The sequence below is a fragment of the Thermobia domestica genome, chromosome 6 (assembly GCF_964235325.1).
Source record: "Thermobia domestica chromosome 6, izTheDome1.hap1.1, whole genome shotgun sequence".
Taxonomy (NCBI): domain Eukaryota; kingdom Metazoa; phylum Arthropoda; class Insecta; order Zygentoma; family Lepismatidae; genus Thermobia; species Thermobia domestica.
The window spans coordinates 282,922,152-282,936,660 of NC_137459.1; the positions used below are offsets into that span (position 1 = coordinate 282,922,152).

Consider the following 14,509-nt stretch of genomic DNA (forward strand, 5'->3'; position numbering starts at 1 on the left):
CTGGTGACCTTCCTCTAGTCTGCTACGGGACTTTTGGAGTAACCTAACTCCAGGCCTCTAGTCTGAAACCGGACTACGCCTATCATATCTCCTGGCCTAGCCTGCTACGAGGCTCTGTTGGCCACTTAACCCGCCTCTGCTTGCTACGGAGCATTGGTTCCTTAATTCCCCTCTGCTTAGCCTGCTACAGGGCTCTGTGGACCTTACGGTTAAATGCTACCTGTCTCTAACCTTTCATATTAGAGAGATTATTTTGTATAGTATTTTGTAAAAATACTTTTATAGTGGAGAAGTTTTATAATAAAACTGGTAGTGGGAGTCGATTCCGGACGCTCTTTTTATTAAATGCTCTACCTACAAACTATATGAGACAGTTTTACATGGTAGAGGCTTTGACCGGCTCAGTATCAATCTGAATACTCCCCTACCGAACAGTATTTTTATTAACTTGAAAGTGAACTATTTTTTTTAAGGTGTGTGATTTTCTTAAGTTTACAATTAGTAAATCGGACTTGACTTTATTTTTAGGGCATGCCTCAAACTAGAACGGAAAAGAACACTTTCCCGGAGGACGGCACAAATATGGAGCAGAGTTCGCGCCCTTCTTTTAATATACCACACCTCACTAAGTATTCGGGACACGTTATGGAGGACCCCGATAGTTTTTTGTTTATGCTTTTCGACCATCTTGAATTATTGCATTCGTGGAATGAGCAGAAAAAGAAAGAACTGTTACCAATGTATTTACAAGACATGGCGCTCGATTTAGTGCTACAATTAAAGGCCCAGAACCAATTAGATCCACTTAATTGCGAACAATTAAAGGATAAATAAGTTGACTTGAGTAGACCAAAATTACCGGCATATCGGGCGGAGTTTGAAATTTTTCAAGTCTAACAAAGTGAAAATGAGCCAACAGATGCCTATTTTCTTACAAAACTGAGAGTTATTCGGCAAGTTTTGCCTCAGGTCACCGAGGAGCAGAAAATAAGTTATTTATCCTTTGGTTTAAAGATTTTTTTTTTTTTTTTTTTTTTTACAAAATATAGTGTTAAAAACATTTACAACTGTTCACGCCTTACAAACACATTTACATTATCTGGAGAAAGCTAATGACCTGATCAAGAAACGTGGTTACGTGGAATTACAACAGGCAATACATTCATTCTGTGATCATAATTCACCAGTCAGCAATTTACACTCATCAGCAATCGCTGTCGCTTCCTTTCCTGTGCATCAACAACAACTGACTTATCCATTATGTAACCCAACACCTAATTGGAATCACTACCAACAACCGACCCTAGTCTTTCCTGCACCTTCAGCACCACAGCTACAGGGTGCGTCACAAAGTCAGTTACCTCCAAATCCTCCCCTCCAAGTTGCTAATCCGAATCCTCCTCCCGAACCCTCAGCGCCTAGCACGTCTAGTAATACTAGCACAAATAATTCATTAGATTTCAATAAATTAGCAAATCAAATGGTTGAACTATCTCTTCTGGTAGCCCAAAATGTTATAAAGAAATCACAATTCAGGAGAGGTGGCCGTAACAATTATAGGTCGAAGAATACAAATAATGGTAATCAAAATCTGCAGAGAAATGGAAATAAGAACAGTTCTAAAAACAATAATAAAAATAATAAGAGTAATTCTAGGCCAGAAACAGTTACATGCTACAAAAAAAAGGTCATTCTTCTAGTACGTGCTATAAGAACAATCAGCAGGGTAACGCCTAGGGGAGGAGGACACACCCTCTCAAGAACATGTTCTGAGGGCCGAAAATCAGGAAAGAAGTGAACAACAAAAATCGACAAATACATCACTTTATGCAGTTGCTCCGTTATCAGATAGAAGGGAGAACATTAAAATGTTAAATCAGGAACATAAATTATTAATTAATGTAACAACTAATAAAGAAAACATCCTGTAATTATTGATACTGGCAGTTTCATTGAGTCTATGGCCCAAAAATTGACTTCCTCCAAACACAAAATTGTTTTTTTTTAGCACTAATCTATGAGGAATTGAGAATTCCGTCTTAAATTTACGCTATATAGTTTTGATTAAGTTCAGGATTGGCTCAACAACATTTTCTCATTATTTCAGAATTTTAGAGCATGGAGATTTTTTGCCTTTATTCGGTGAAGACATTCTAAATCGATTACGGACCAAAATTGATTTAGAGAATAACATGTTGTCGGTATACAAGAAGCCACGGCCTCCGCAGTATCCATTTGAAGTTGATACTCAGGAAAAATTATCTGCTTGCGCTATGCATACAATAAAACAGTACGAATTTGCTGATGTTTTTACAACTCGAAAGGTTACCATACCAGCCAGGTCAAATTTCTTTTTAGAAATTATGTCAACAATCGACAAAAGGATAATGAATATTTATTAGAAAATTTGCTGGACAAATACGGACTACAAACGTTGCCTACTAAAGTACCTAAGAATAAATTCACTTTATTAATATCAAATCCTACTACTAGGGCGGTAACGTTAGTAAAGAACACCCCAATTGCATATGTTGAAGAGAAGGTTCAAGAAGTAGATTTACAGGCTGATTACCAAAAAGGTGGACAAAATGACGAAACATTTTATAGAACTGAAGAAAAAATTCCGAGTAGGTTGGAAGAGACCAAGTCACTTGTTGATGTTAAGTTATTCGACACCAATCCAAATTTAACGAGTCAAAAGAAAAAAAAAGCTGTACATGATCTACTTTTTAGATACAGGGATGTCTTTTCTTATACACCAACTGACATAGGCTATTTTCGTGGTTATGTACATAAGATAAGGATAGATAAAGGAGCCCCTTTTCATCAGAGATCACCTCTCATTCCATTAGCAGTAAGACCGTAAATTGATTTACAAATTAAACAAATTTTAGACGCTAACATTATTAAAGAGACTAGGAACAGTTATTATTCCTCGCCACTTCTCATAGTGAAGAATCTAAATACTTCGGACTTCCGCCTAGTTTTGAATTTACAGGCTTGCAATAAATTTACACAATATTTGAGTATTCCGTTCCAGTCCACAGAAGACATTTTAAATGTACTTAAAAGCAAAGCTTGCATTTCGACTATTAATATAAAGTCTAGATATTTTCAACTATTATTGCTTCCCAAAAGTCAAAAGTACATGACTTGAGTTTAATCATACTAGAATGGCGTATAAGCTTCAACGCTGCGTAATGGGACACACCTCGTCCGCTGCTGCCCTAAGAATAGCTGTACGCATGCTTTTACAGGAACTACCACCGCGCGTAAGAGCCTTTGCGGATGACCTCGTTATAGGGAGCAAAAATTGGAAACAATAACTGTAGGACTTAGAATTGGTCTCTAAAAGGTTAGAAAACACTATTTTAGAGCAAATCCGAACAAGACCCATCTATTATGTTCTTAATTATAAGTTTTAGGATTCACAGTTAATAGAAAGGAGATCATAATGTCACCTAAAATTGCCAACAAAATACGAAATTGTAAGAAAACATCCTCTAAACTGACCTTGAAGAGATTCCTTTGACTATGCTCCTATTTGAGGGCACATATTAGAGATTTCACGGAAAAGGTGGAACCATTTCAATTTTTTGGACAAAAATCCAAAATTTAAATGGACAACACAGCATGATGAGCTTTCTGCAAAGCTTAAAACGGATATTATACAAACCCCGTCTTTGTTTCGTTTTGATCCATCATTGGAAATCCGAGAGTATTCAGATGCATCGTCAACCTCCGGAGGCGACATATTGGCTTGTTATGATAATACAACTAATCAGGAACGTGTTGTTTCTTATTGCAGTCGACGTTTTACCAAAAGTGAGAGAAAGGCCTCAACATGGCAAAAACAACTATATGCACTGATGTATGTCCTCCGAAAATTCCGAAATTTCTTACTAAATAGAAAATTTAAATTATTTATAGATGTTAAATGCTTGGCTTCACTCAATACCCAGCCGCACAAAGTCGGGAAATTTAGTAGCTGTAAAATATTCTTAGCGGATTGCAATTTTGAAATTCAACACATTAAAAGTCAGCAGCATCCTGCAGACATTTTAGCCGCTTAGAAGTCAAGCAAGATAAACAACAGGACGAGAATCAAGAAATTGGTAACTTCTACGAGACAGAAGACGCTAAAGTCTTTGCTTCCCACTCATTGAAACACACCTTTCACATTGACCAGCCTATGACATTACCCAATTTTGCAGATGAAGAAAGGAAGGACCCTTCATTTTCGGACATCACTACTGTATTGGAAAATAAAGAACCTAACAAATTATCTACACTCCGTGTGGCGAAATACTTTTCTTTTAAAAGTGGACTATTATATATAACTCAGAAATATCCCCAATTAGGACTGCTGTATTTACTTTGCGTACCGAAATCTTTACTAGGCAAATGGTTTGAGGATATCCATAACAACCCAATTGCTCCGCACTTCGGTTTTACCAAGACATACCAGTCGGCGCTTAGGAAATACTATTTTCCTAATATGAACGCTTACATAGCCAATAGATTAAAGACATGCAATCCTTGCCAAAGACTCAAGAAGTTACCAGCTAAACCGGCGGGAAAATTGCTGCATCACCCATCTAAACACATTGTCACTGCCTGGAAGTACAATTTAATTGGGCGGGTGCCGGTCGGAAATGAAAAATTCAAACACATACTAGTTGCTATTAAAAAGTGCACGCGATACTCTGTAACCAGAGTTGTAGACAACATCACAACAGAAAAAAAATGAACACTTTCTTATATATGAAATTATTCTCAAATACGGAGCTGTTTCGTACCTGTATTTGGACAGACACCCTGTATATAACGCTAATAGGCTGCAGAACCTAGCAAAATTCTACAATTTGGAATTTAATTTTTTCCCAGCGTATGACCACAAAAACCTGGGTGCACTGAAAACATTCCACAGAATCATACAGAACGCTCTTAATTTTTTTTTTCTGTATAGGAAAATCAAAATCATTCGCCAAAACTAATTCCATAGATAACATTCGCAATTAATACATTCGTACAAGCTGGAACTAAATATTCAAGTTTTTTTCTTATGCGCGGTTACGAACCTAGGACCATATCTGATATAGCAGTAGCATCAACTCCGACGTTATACATCGACAAAGAACATTTGAATAAGATACGTGGGATCGTACAGGATAATTTAATCGCATTTTATAACAAACAGTAAAGATATTTCGACCGAAGACATCAACAAACTACTTTTGATAAGGGCCTCAAAGTACTTGAATTTTTTTCCATATCGTCAAATTGGGATACCAGAATCCTTCTCATCTAGATATATTGGATCTCTAGAAATTATCAAAACAGTTAACCCTAATCTGTATAAGGTCAAGTCTCCAGACTCATATCGTCAAAAAATACAGGAGATTTCAGTAGACCGAATTAAGCTATAATATGAAGATAAAGAAGACGTAGAACAAAAATAAATAACTTCTTTTATTTTCTACACGACCGAAGACATTTTAAAATAAAAATGTATATAATAGCCAGGGCAGAGCGCAAGATATACTATATGATCTGGAATATCTAATCTCTTACATATTTCTCTTCTTTCAATTGGAAGCTCGAAAAGAAAAGAACAAGATAACTAAATAAACGCATCTAAATTATTTAATTCGTTTGGCAAAGAACATTCAATAGCGTAACACATTTTAATCATTCTCACTTCTTAAATAAAACAAATAAATAAGCACTCACCACTAGAAAAAGAAAATACGAAGACAACACTTCAGACGGATAAAAACACTTTTCATAGCGATACATTCATTTCCTCTTTACTTTACAAAAAGCTGATTCACTTATACTACGACTGAATGAAAGAATGCTGATATCTGCATTTCGGCATTTAAAAGGCAACTGATATTTACAAGGACAGCTAACCTATAGTTTTACAATTCCTTGACATTTTTTTTCTTTTTCTACTGTGAACTACATATTGTGACTGATATTACGCAACATAAATATTGTGCAGGATGTTCCAAAAGTTATGACCACTCTTACATTATACAGGATAACCAGGAATTAAGGACTATCATTATCATCATCATTGGCAGGTAAAAATTGAATTATATCGTTGAAATACCTGTGTTTAGTGTTAATGTTTTAGAAACTTTTTCACCTTATACATGATAACCAAGGAATCACGCCGTTCGAATCACGAACTTTCCAATATAAATTATATTTATATCTCTATGTTAATAGCAACTTTTTAGTATTTGTAACTCATTATTTCATAATATTATATTACCGTCTTCGCTCAATATCAAAAATATTCAAAACGCCTCGCTTAAAAACATCTCCTCCAATTCAGAGGGACACATTTAATACCAATAATATGGTAAGGAGCAACCGACATTAAACGCTTCAACGCCACTCACTATAAGTGAACTAATATATGTGAATTAAGCCAAAGCTTAAAACAGCCCTACCTCGAGGGAAATGAAGTGACATATACTATGCACCAATCCTGCCTGTGATTAGGGAGTAACTGTTTAGTGCTTTCTTCCGCTCCACTATTACTGCTCCGAAAAGTGATTTTTTCAATGTTGCAAGTGTTATTAATGTTTTTAGTGATTTTCTGTGTGATACCTTAGTGTTGCCAACCCTCATATAAAGAAAAACAACCCTTCGGCTTATTTTTTTTAACAAGCCAGGGGGTGTAATATCCTATGTGATGTTGTAAACAAACAATTCCACGCATCAGTGTTTACAAACACCACCACGTGGTTCGGCAAGAGGATCTTCAACCAGATGGATCTACAATCACATGCAGACAACGGCTTCTGTCCCCTCCTACGGAGCAGAAGTCGACATCGGAGCAGCAGCGCCACCGCCACACAAAGGAATCCTATAAATTGGATGGACGAAGGCAACTCGACACCAGTTTTCTGGTGACCCTCCTCTAGTCTGCTACGGGACTTTTGGAGTAACCTAACCCCAGGCTTCTAGTCTGCAACGGGACTACGCTTATCCTATCTCCTGTTTAGCCTGCTACGGGGCTCTACTGGCAACTTAACCCGCCTCTGTTTGCTACGGAGCATTGGTTCCTTAATCCCCTCTGCTTAGCCTGCTACGGGGCTCTGTGGAGATCCTATCTGTGACCTTACGGTCAAAGACTACCTATCTCTAACATTTCATATTAGAGAGATTTTTGTATAGTATTTTGTAAAAAAAAATACTTTTATAGTGGAAGCTTTTATAATAAAACTGGTAGTGGGAGTCGACTCCGGACGCTCTTTTTATTAAATGCTTTAACTACAACCTATATGAGACGAAGTTTTACAATATATAGTGTAGCTAAACTAAAACTAACAATTTACTCAGTGTGATGTGCTTATTCCGTTAAAACAAATATTAAAAAAAAACTCGATTTAGAGATCATTCAAACCTTTTGTGGCCCCTGATCAAAAAAACTAGTTTTTTGGCCAAGATCGCATTTTTTATGCATTTTTTTATCATTTTTTTAAATTCTTGGCCAAGATCGCTATATTTTGATCCATTTTTGGATCAGTCTTAAAATCCTTGTTAAACATACGCATCCATAGGATTACAAGAAAAAAATCTCAAATGTGGTATACCAGTTCATATACATATCTAGACTTTTTAATACTTTCTTCGTAACCCCTTAGACGGATATGTTTGGAAATTGTTCCATTGGGTTTAACTTCCTCAAGCTAGTATTAAAAAAATGTAACTAGAAATGTATCAAAGCCTGGCACTTTTATTATTGGCATATGCACTTTTATTATTGGCATATGTCTTGTATTCCAACATTGAGGCAATTTTTTCTTTCACCCCATGGAGAAATGATTGAAAACAGTTTCGTTGGATTCAACACTCTCAGATTAGGATAAAAAGTGCAATTATATATTTCAAGACTCACTGTAGAAAGCAATGTAAGTTCCACCTTGCAATTATTTCACTTATTTTGTTTTTTGTAATACATTTATGCCTTACATAGATTGTCATACTTCGTTATATGCTAGGTTGTATTTCTAATCAATATTATTTTCTATTTTTGTGACACTTGGGAATAATTTACTTTATTTTTGTCTATACTGTTACAGTAACTTTTGTCGTTGGCAATTACATTATTTTCTACAGCGAGTCTTCATTTATTCTACAATGGGAACATTTTAAGAGAGGCATGACTATTAGTTCTTTCTTTTTGATTCATTAGTGTTTTATGGTATCAGATTTCCATACCATCAATCACATCCATCTAGGATAACCTATTCAATGTTATACTAGAGCTCCTTCGTGCGAAAGCGATTAGCGTGCGCACCTTTAGCATGGAAGATTCGGGTTCGGTTACGGGCTGGAGCTCATGTGGTTTGGATTCCACGCTAATCAGTAGGTCCACGTCTTATACAGCGTCGTTGCCGAAAGGGACATTAAATTTGAAATCAGCTCAACTCCATTTTATATTATGTCAGCTAAAATAGAGTATCATGTGTCGTAAATAGATTAAATGCTTATACATGGAGTTTTTATTTTTTAAAAATTCATTGATCTACATATCCTAAGATATTGCGTTATAATTATGTTCGAAGCACTAACTTTGTTTATAGCCCTTAAATATAATTAAAAATAATTTAGCCCCTAAGTGTTAACTAAAAATAATATTAGCTATCAATATACGGTCTATGTAGCATTAAATTAAATACACAAAAATGTAAGCATTTGAACTGTTTCTAATAATAATAATAATAATAATAATAATAATAATAATAATAATAATAATAATAATAATAATAATAATAATAATAATAATAATAATAATAATATAATGATAAAATTAAATTGATACTTACTGTACGGTGTGATGGAGCTATCATCATGCGAAATGGCACGCATCGTGTCAATTATTTACAACGATGACAACGAGTAGAAAATATCCGTAACAGGAATCTGAAAAGTATAAAAAAAAAGTCTCAAGTACATTGGAAAGCATACAGATAACACTATATACTGATTTTCTATAAATATAAGTAAATGGTATGATCATTTTAAGCCACCTCACTCGGTATATTTAGCTATAACATAACTTAATGAAAGATGGAATACACTTATAGTTTTTTTTTTTTTTTTTGTAAATCTTTTTACAATTTAAGAAATGTTTGCGAAAGTACAAACGCTCTTTTATTTTTTAATATGCACTTTACTCAGAAATAAAATACAGTGAATGTTGGTTATATTGGTATGGCTATGGGAGAGCATGCCATACTACATCTGTGAAGTTGTCCCGCCCACCTAACGAATTTTTCTTTTTCTTATCTACATCGTTAGTTTGCCGTTAGCTTATTTTAGTTTTGCTTAAATTATCGTTAGTTTCGAAAAAAATATTCAAAAAATAAATGGGCAGACCAAATTCAGGGTTCTTCACCCACAAATGAATTTCATTTTTTTTTCACATTACATCGTTAGTTTATAGTTAGTTTACGTTAGTTTTTTTTCCTAAAACAATCGTTAGTTTCGCAAAAATAACAATTTTATTCTAGAAATAACGTTTCCCGCCAACTGTGAATTAGCCTGCCCATATTGAATTCTCATAAAATTCCAACTCATATCGTTAGTTTACGTTAGTTTAGCAAAAATAGCGATTTTATTCGAGAAACAGAGGCTTCCGCGAAATGTAAAGTTAGCCCGACCCTAAAGAATCTTCTTAAACTTCCACCTCATATGGGCGGGCTAATTCTAAGTTGGCAGGAAAGATTATTTCTAGAATAAAGTCGTTATTTTTGCGTAACTAACGATAGTTTTAGCAAAACTAATGATGTGATAGAAAAAGTTTTAAAATTCCTTTGCGGGTGGGGAACCGTGAAGTTGGCCTGCCCATTTATTTCTCGAATAAAATCATTATTTTGGCGTAATTAACGATAGTTTTAGTGAAACTAACGTAAACTAATATTAAACTTACGATATGAATTAGAAGTTTATGATAATTCAATATGGGCAGACTAATTCAGAGTTGGCAGGAAACTTTACTTCTAGAATAAATTCTTATTTTTTTGCGAAACTAACGATAGTTTTAGCAAAACTAACGTAAACTAACGATGTGATGTACAAAAAAAATCGTTTGTGGGTGGGGAACCGCGAAGTTGGCCTGCCCTAAATTTTATGTTTTCGAAACTAACGATAATTTAAGCAAAACTAACATAAACTAACCATACACTAACGATGTAGATAAGAAAAAAGAAAAATTCGTTAGGTGGAAGGGACAACTTCACAGACGCTGCCATGCTCATCTACTGACGGAAGCTTATAGAAAGTCACAACATTGCTGCGTTCATTGACCAAGAAATAAGTTCCAACATGGCGATCTATAACATCACAAAATCAAGAGGTGCACAAACAGAAAATCGACGGCACTTAGATGAAAAATCTGTATTGCATTGTATTTATTTTAGTTATTTTTCTTCATACATTTAGCACTGTATTACAATGCATGTGAAGTGGACACGTCAATTATATATAAATACAAAAGCATAAAGAAATAATAATAATAATGTAAATTACATACATTAATTTACTACTTATCAGTGGTGGCTAATGTTAGTGTTGCAGCGTTGCGCAACGACCAAAGTATTTCAAGAAAAAATATTATCAATAGTAGTAAAGAACAAAAAAAATATTTTTTTAATACTTGCATATATACACTTTAAATAACATATATATATATATATATATATATATATATATATATATATATATATATATATATATATATATATATATATATTTTACTTCTGTAACTGTCCGTTCCGTTAATCCGTTTTAAAAAGCGAAAAATAATCAGTCACAGAGTCTCTAATTTATATTGTGTGGCAGCGAGCATACAACGATCAGATTCCTTCAGCGCGGGAATTGAAGCAAATGTTAAGTCTCCTTTCCCCTATCTTAAAAGTTAAAGGGACTGGTCGTTGCAGTGCTTCTGCAACACAGCACGGTTTCCAGTGGACGAGAAGGTTTTTCTTTCTAAATAAGATTTCTGATTTTTTTTTTCACTAGCAATTAACAAATGGAATTTGTTTTTATTCTTTCATATTTTTAAATTACGGGACCATACTGAAGCAAATCAATATAATGACAATTAAAAAAAGTGATTGCAGAATTACACAATAAGATAGAAAATATCTAGTAGGGGAGAAAAAATGAAAGTAGACCCGCATTTGCAAGTCAATTCTTAGCTTATATTGATAATGAAGGCTTCTTCTACAGTAATTTGTGAATCAAATATTAATAAGTCAGTATGTAGAATCGCTCCACCCCCCCCCCCCATCTGTGGATAGTATTTTAGTATGAAGATATTTCCTTTATAAAATAAGTATATTTTATACTGTTGATAATTTCCACATAAAACTGTATGATGGGGAACGCCACATTGAATTTGGGACTAGTTAGCAATGCTCAGGAGCGTAGCCACGAGGGGGGGGGCACCGGGTTCGGACCTCCTAAAAATTTCGAAACTTGACTAACATTTGTAGACTTTCTTAACGAACTATACTTGTTTAACAGAGAAACGATTGATGTAGGTTAAACATTTTATTTTACGCCTCATCATGTACTCTTCTTTTCTTATAAAAATAATCGTTCTATCATTTTTTTTTCTAAAAATATAGATGGCAATAAGTAAAAATTACTTATCGTCTTTTCGGGTGCAGTATGAGACAGGTTCCATACTATGTAGACGTATTGGACCTCCCTCAAATACTTTGGACCCCTCCCAGTTAACATTTCTGGGTGTAGAACTGGTAGTGCTGTTTGTTTTGATGTTCTTTGATTTTTTGGCTTCTGTTACATGCTGATCCTTCATCTGGCGGGTTTCGAGGTTTCCTTTCCAGAACATATCACAATGGTAAGCATTGTTACGCCTCATGTGGAAGTATATTGTGTTCATTGTGTATTGCGTAACAAGCAAGACGATTGATTTGGAATGTAGTTTTTTTTTCTTTTATGCACATGTGTGTGTGTTGATGTATGAATATGAGACATTCGGAATTCATATACCAGTACCTATTTTGTATCAGCTGTTTTGGTTTTTAATTATTAGGTTTAATTTTATTGTGCGTGCTTTAATTCTGTAAATAACCTACAAATTCTGAATGAATTGTATACCATGACTTCTGTAAATAACTTACAAAAACATTGACCAGCTTTCAACTGAGGAAAAATTTGCAATTAAGGCTTAGACAAAACAAGCAAAGGGCAATTCAGGAGAGTGTTAAAAGAATACAGTTTAAATTTACAGGATATCTTATGGCAGTAGTATTGTTTGCGCCAGATACATTTCCTCAATTTATTTTAAATTTTCCTGGATAAACTGTGAATAAAGTGTGTTCAATGTACATTTTTTTATATCACTAATCTCTGCTACGAACTCTCTTCAGTCAACGCTGAAGAGGAATTCCGATCACTGTCAGGGACTGAGTTTGCTAGAATGAATCGTTCACAATAATCTAGAAAAAAATATTTATTGAATCTACAAAGCTTTGAAATTAATATTAACTGTACCTATGGCGTCAGCAAAAGACGAAAAGTTTTTTTTTTTTTTTTCACATGAGAAAGAATTGAAACTTTCAAGGAATTGAATGTCCCAAGAAAGGTTATCACCATTGGTTATGCTTTCCATCGAACAATAAGAATACCAGAGTTCAATCAGCATGTATTAGACAGATTTGCTCCAATCAAAGAGAGGAGAATGAACTTCTAATTAATCAAGGTGATTAATCGGATAAAATATTCTGTTTTTTTTATTTTTTGCAAACAGAATTATATTTAATTTAACATGTCACATAGCATTTGCATCTAAAGTTATGCTGATTAGTCAATGAGTCAACTATACCTTCTGTCTCTTATCGTTCGTACTGCAACACCCGAAACCACAATCCACCGGCCGCCACTGCTACTTATGATTAGATTTTCGATGATATCATTATTACAAATAAAGTTACAGTAAATAATTATTACTTGCAGTGAATGTAGAAATCCTTCCATATATACCCAATCTTAATGACAAGCAGTGACACTGAGATTTTTTTTTTCAGTTTGCTATTCATGTATTCGTCTACTGAGTAAAAGTAATGCTGTATTTTTTTTTTTTAAAAAAATCTGAAGTTATTTTTTTTTTGTTTTTCTAATTTAGCAGCAGAGTCCTGAGTCTTTATATTTTTGGGAAGTTTATTGTACAGCATGATATCCACATAATTACACCCTTTCTCATATAATGCAGTTGTATGTTCTACAATGGAAAGGTTTCGTTTGTTTCTTGTATCATAATTATGTTGTTCTACTCGCGTAAGGATACCCTCCAGGTGTTTCTTTACAAATATCAGTAAATTAAAGATATACAAACATGGCACTGGAAGTATACGAAGTTTTTTTTTTAATTTTTAATATTGGTTTGCAGTGATCTTTTGGTTTAGCAGTTGTCATCATTCTTATTATTCGCTTCTGTATTGTAAACATTACTTTGGCTTCTTCAAAATATAATGTCATATGTTAAATTCGACTGGAATAATCCAAAACAAATTGTTTTTAAAGTAGAATCTTTTAACACGTTTTTAAGTAATTTAATTGCGAAAAAAATGATTTAATTTGTTACTAAGCTTTGTTATATGCACATCCCAGGAAAATTTTCTGTCTATCCTAATTTCAAAGAACTTCGTTGAATTTACGTAGTCTATTTCATTATTCTCAATTAAAATATTCACGGGCTATGCATGTTTGTTGCGCAGATGATGAAAATTGATTCTGTGCGTTTTTTCAATGTTTAATTTAAGTTTATTTTCTAGAATCCAGTGAGATAGTTAACATAGGATTTGGTTTGCACTACCTTTAATTTCCTCTCTTGTTTTCCCTTTTACTATAATATTAGCATCATCTGCATAAAGTGATGGTTCTGCTGGAGCAACATTACTTGGTAGGTCGTTAATGTATATCAAAAATAATAATGGATCTAATACGGATCCTTGTGACACTCCACTTGATATTTCTTGTTTCTCCGATATGTGATATGTAGTTTTTTTTATTATTGTATTTAATTGCTACTACTTGCTGCTGATTTTCCAAATACGATTGAAACCATTTGTATTCAACGCCTCTTATTCCATAATCTTGTAGCTTTGAAAGAAAATTTTTATATGACACTAAGTTAAATGCTTTGGAAAGATCAAGGAATACACCTATATATTTATCCTTATTATCTAGATTTTATGAACGATTTCTAGGAAATTATAAATTGCAGTTTCCGTTGATTTAACTTTTAAGAAGCCATGTTGTTCGTATGTTATTATATCATATTTGAGTAAAAAAGATGCTACTCGGACACTCATTGTGGTTTCTAGAAGTTTTAAGAAAGTTGGGAGAAGTGAAATAGGTATATAATTTGTAAGCGCTGATTTGTCGCCATTTTTATATATTGGTTTTACTTTTGCAATTTTTAGTATACTAGGGAATTCTCCATTTAAGAATG

At 33.9% G+C, this 14,509-nt stretch overlaps 1 protein-coding gene across 1 annotated transcript in view; it reads right to left on the reverse strand.

The window, feature by feature from the left end:
- The window catches only part of LOC145687799 (uncharacterized), a 282,809-nt gene that overhangs the window by 185,448 nt on the left and 82,852 nt on the right, over positions 1–14,509 (reverse strand). Inside the window, exon 2 of the mRNA XM_081761226.1 lies at positions 8,850–8,946. Within this exon, the coding sequence (XP_081617352.1) occupies positions 8,850–8,892 (43 nt within the window). The 5' untranslated portion in view covers positions 8,893–8,946. The remainder of the gene's footprint in view (positions 1–8,849; positions 8,947–14,509) is intronic.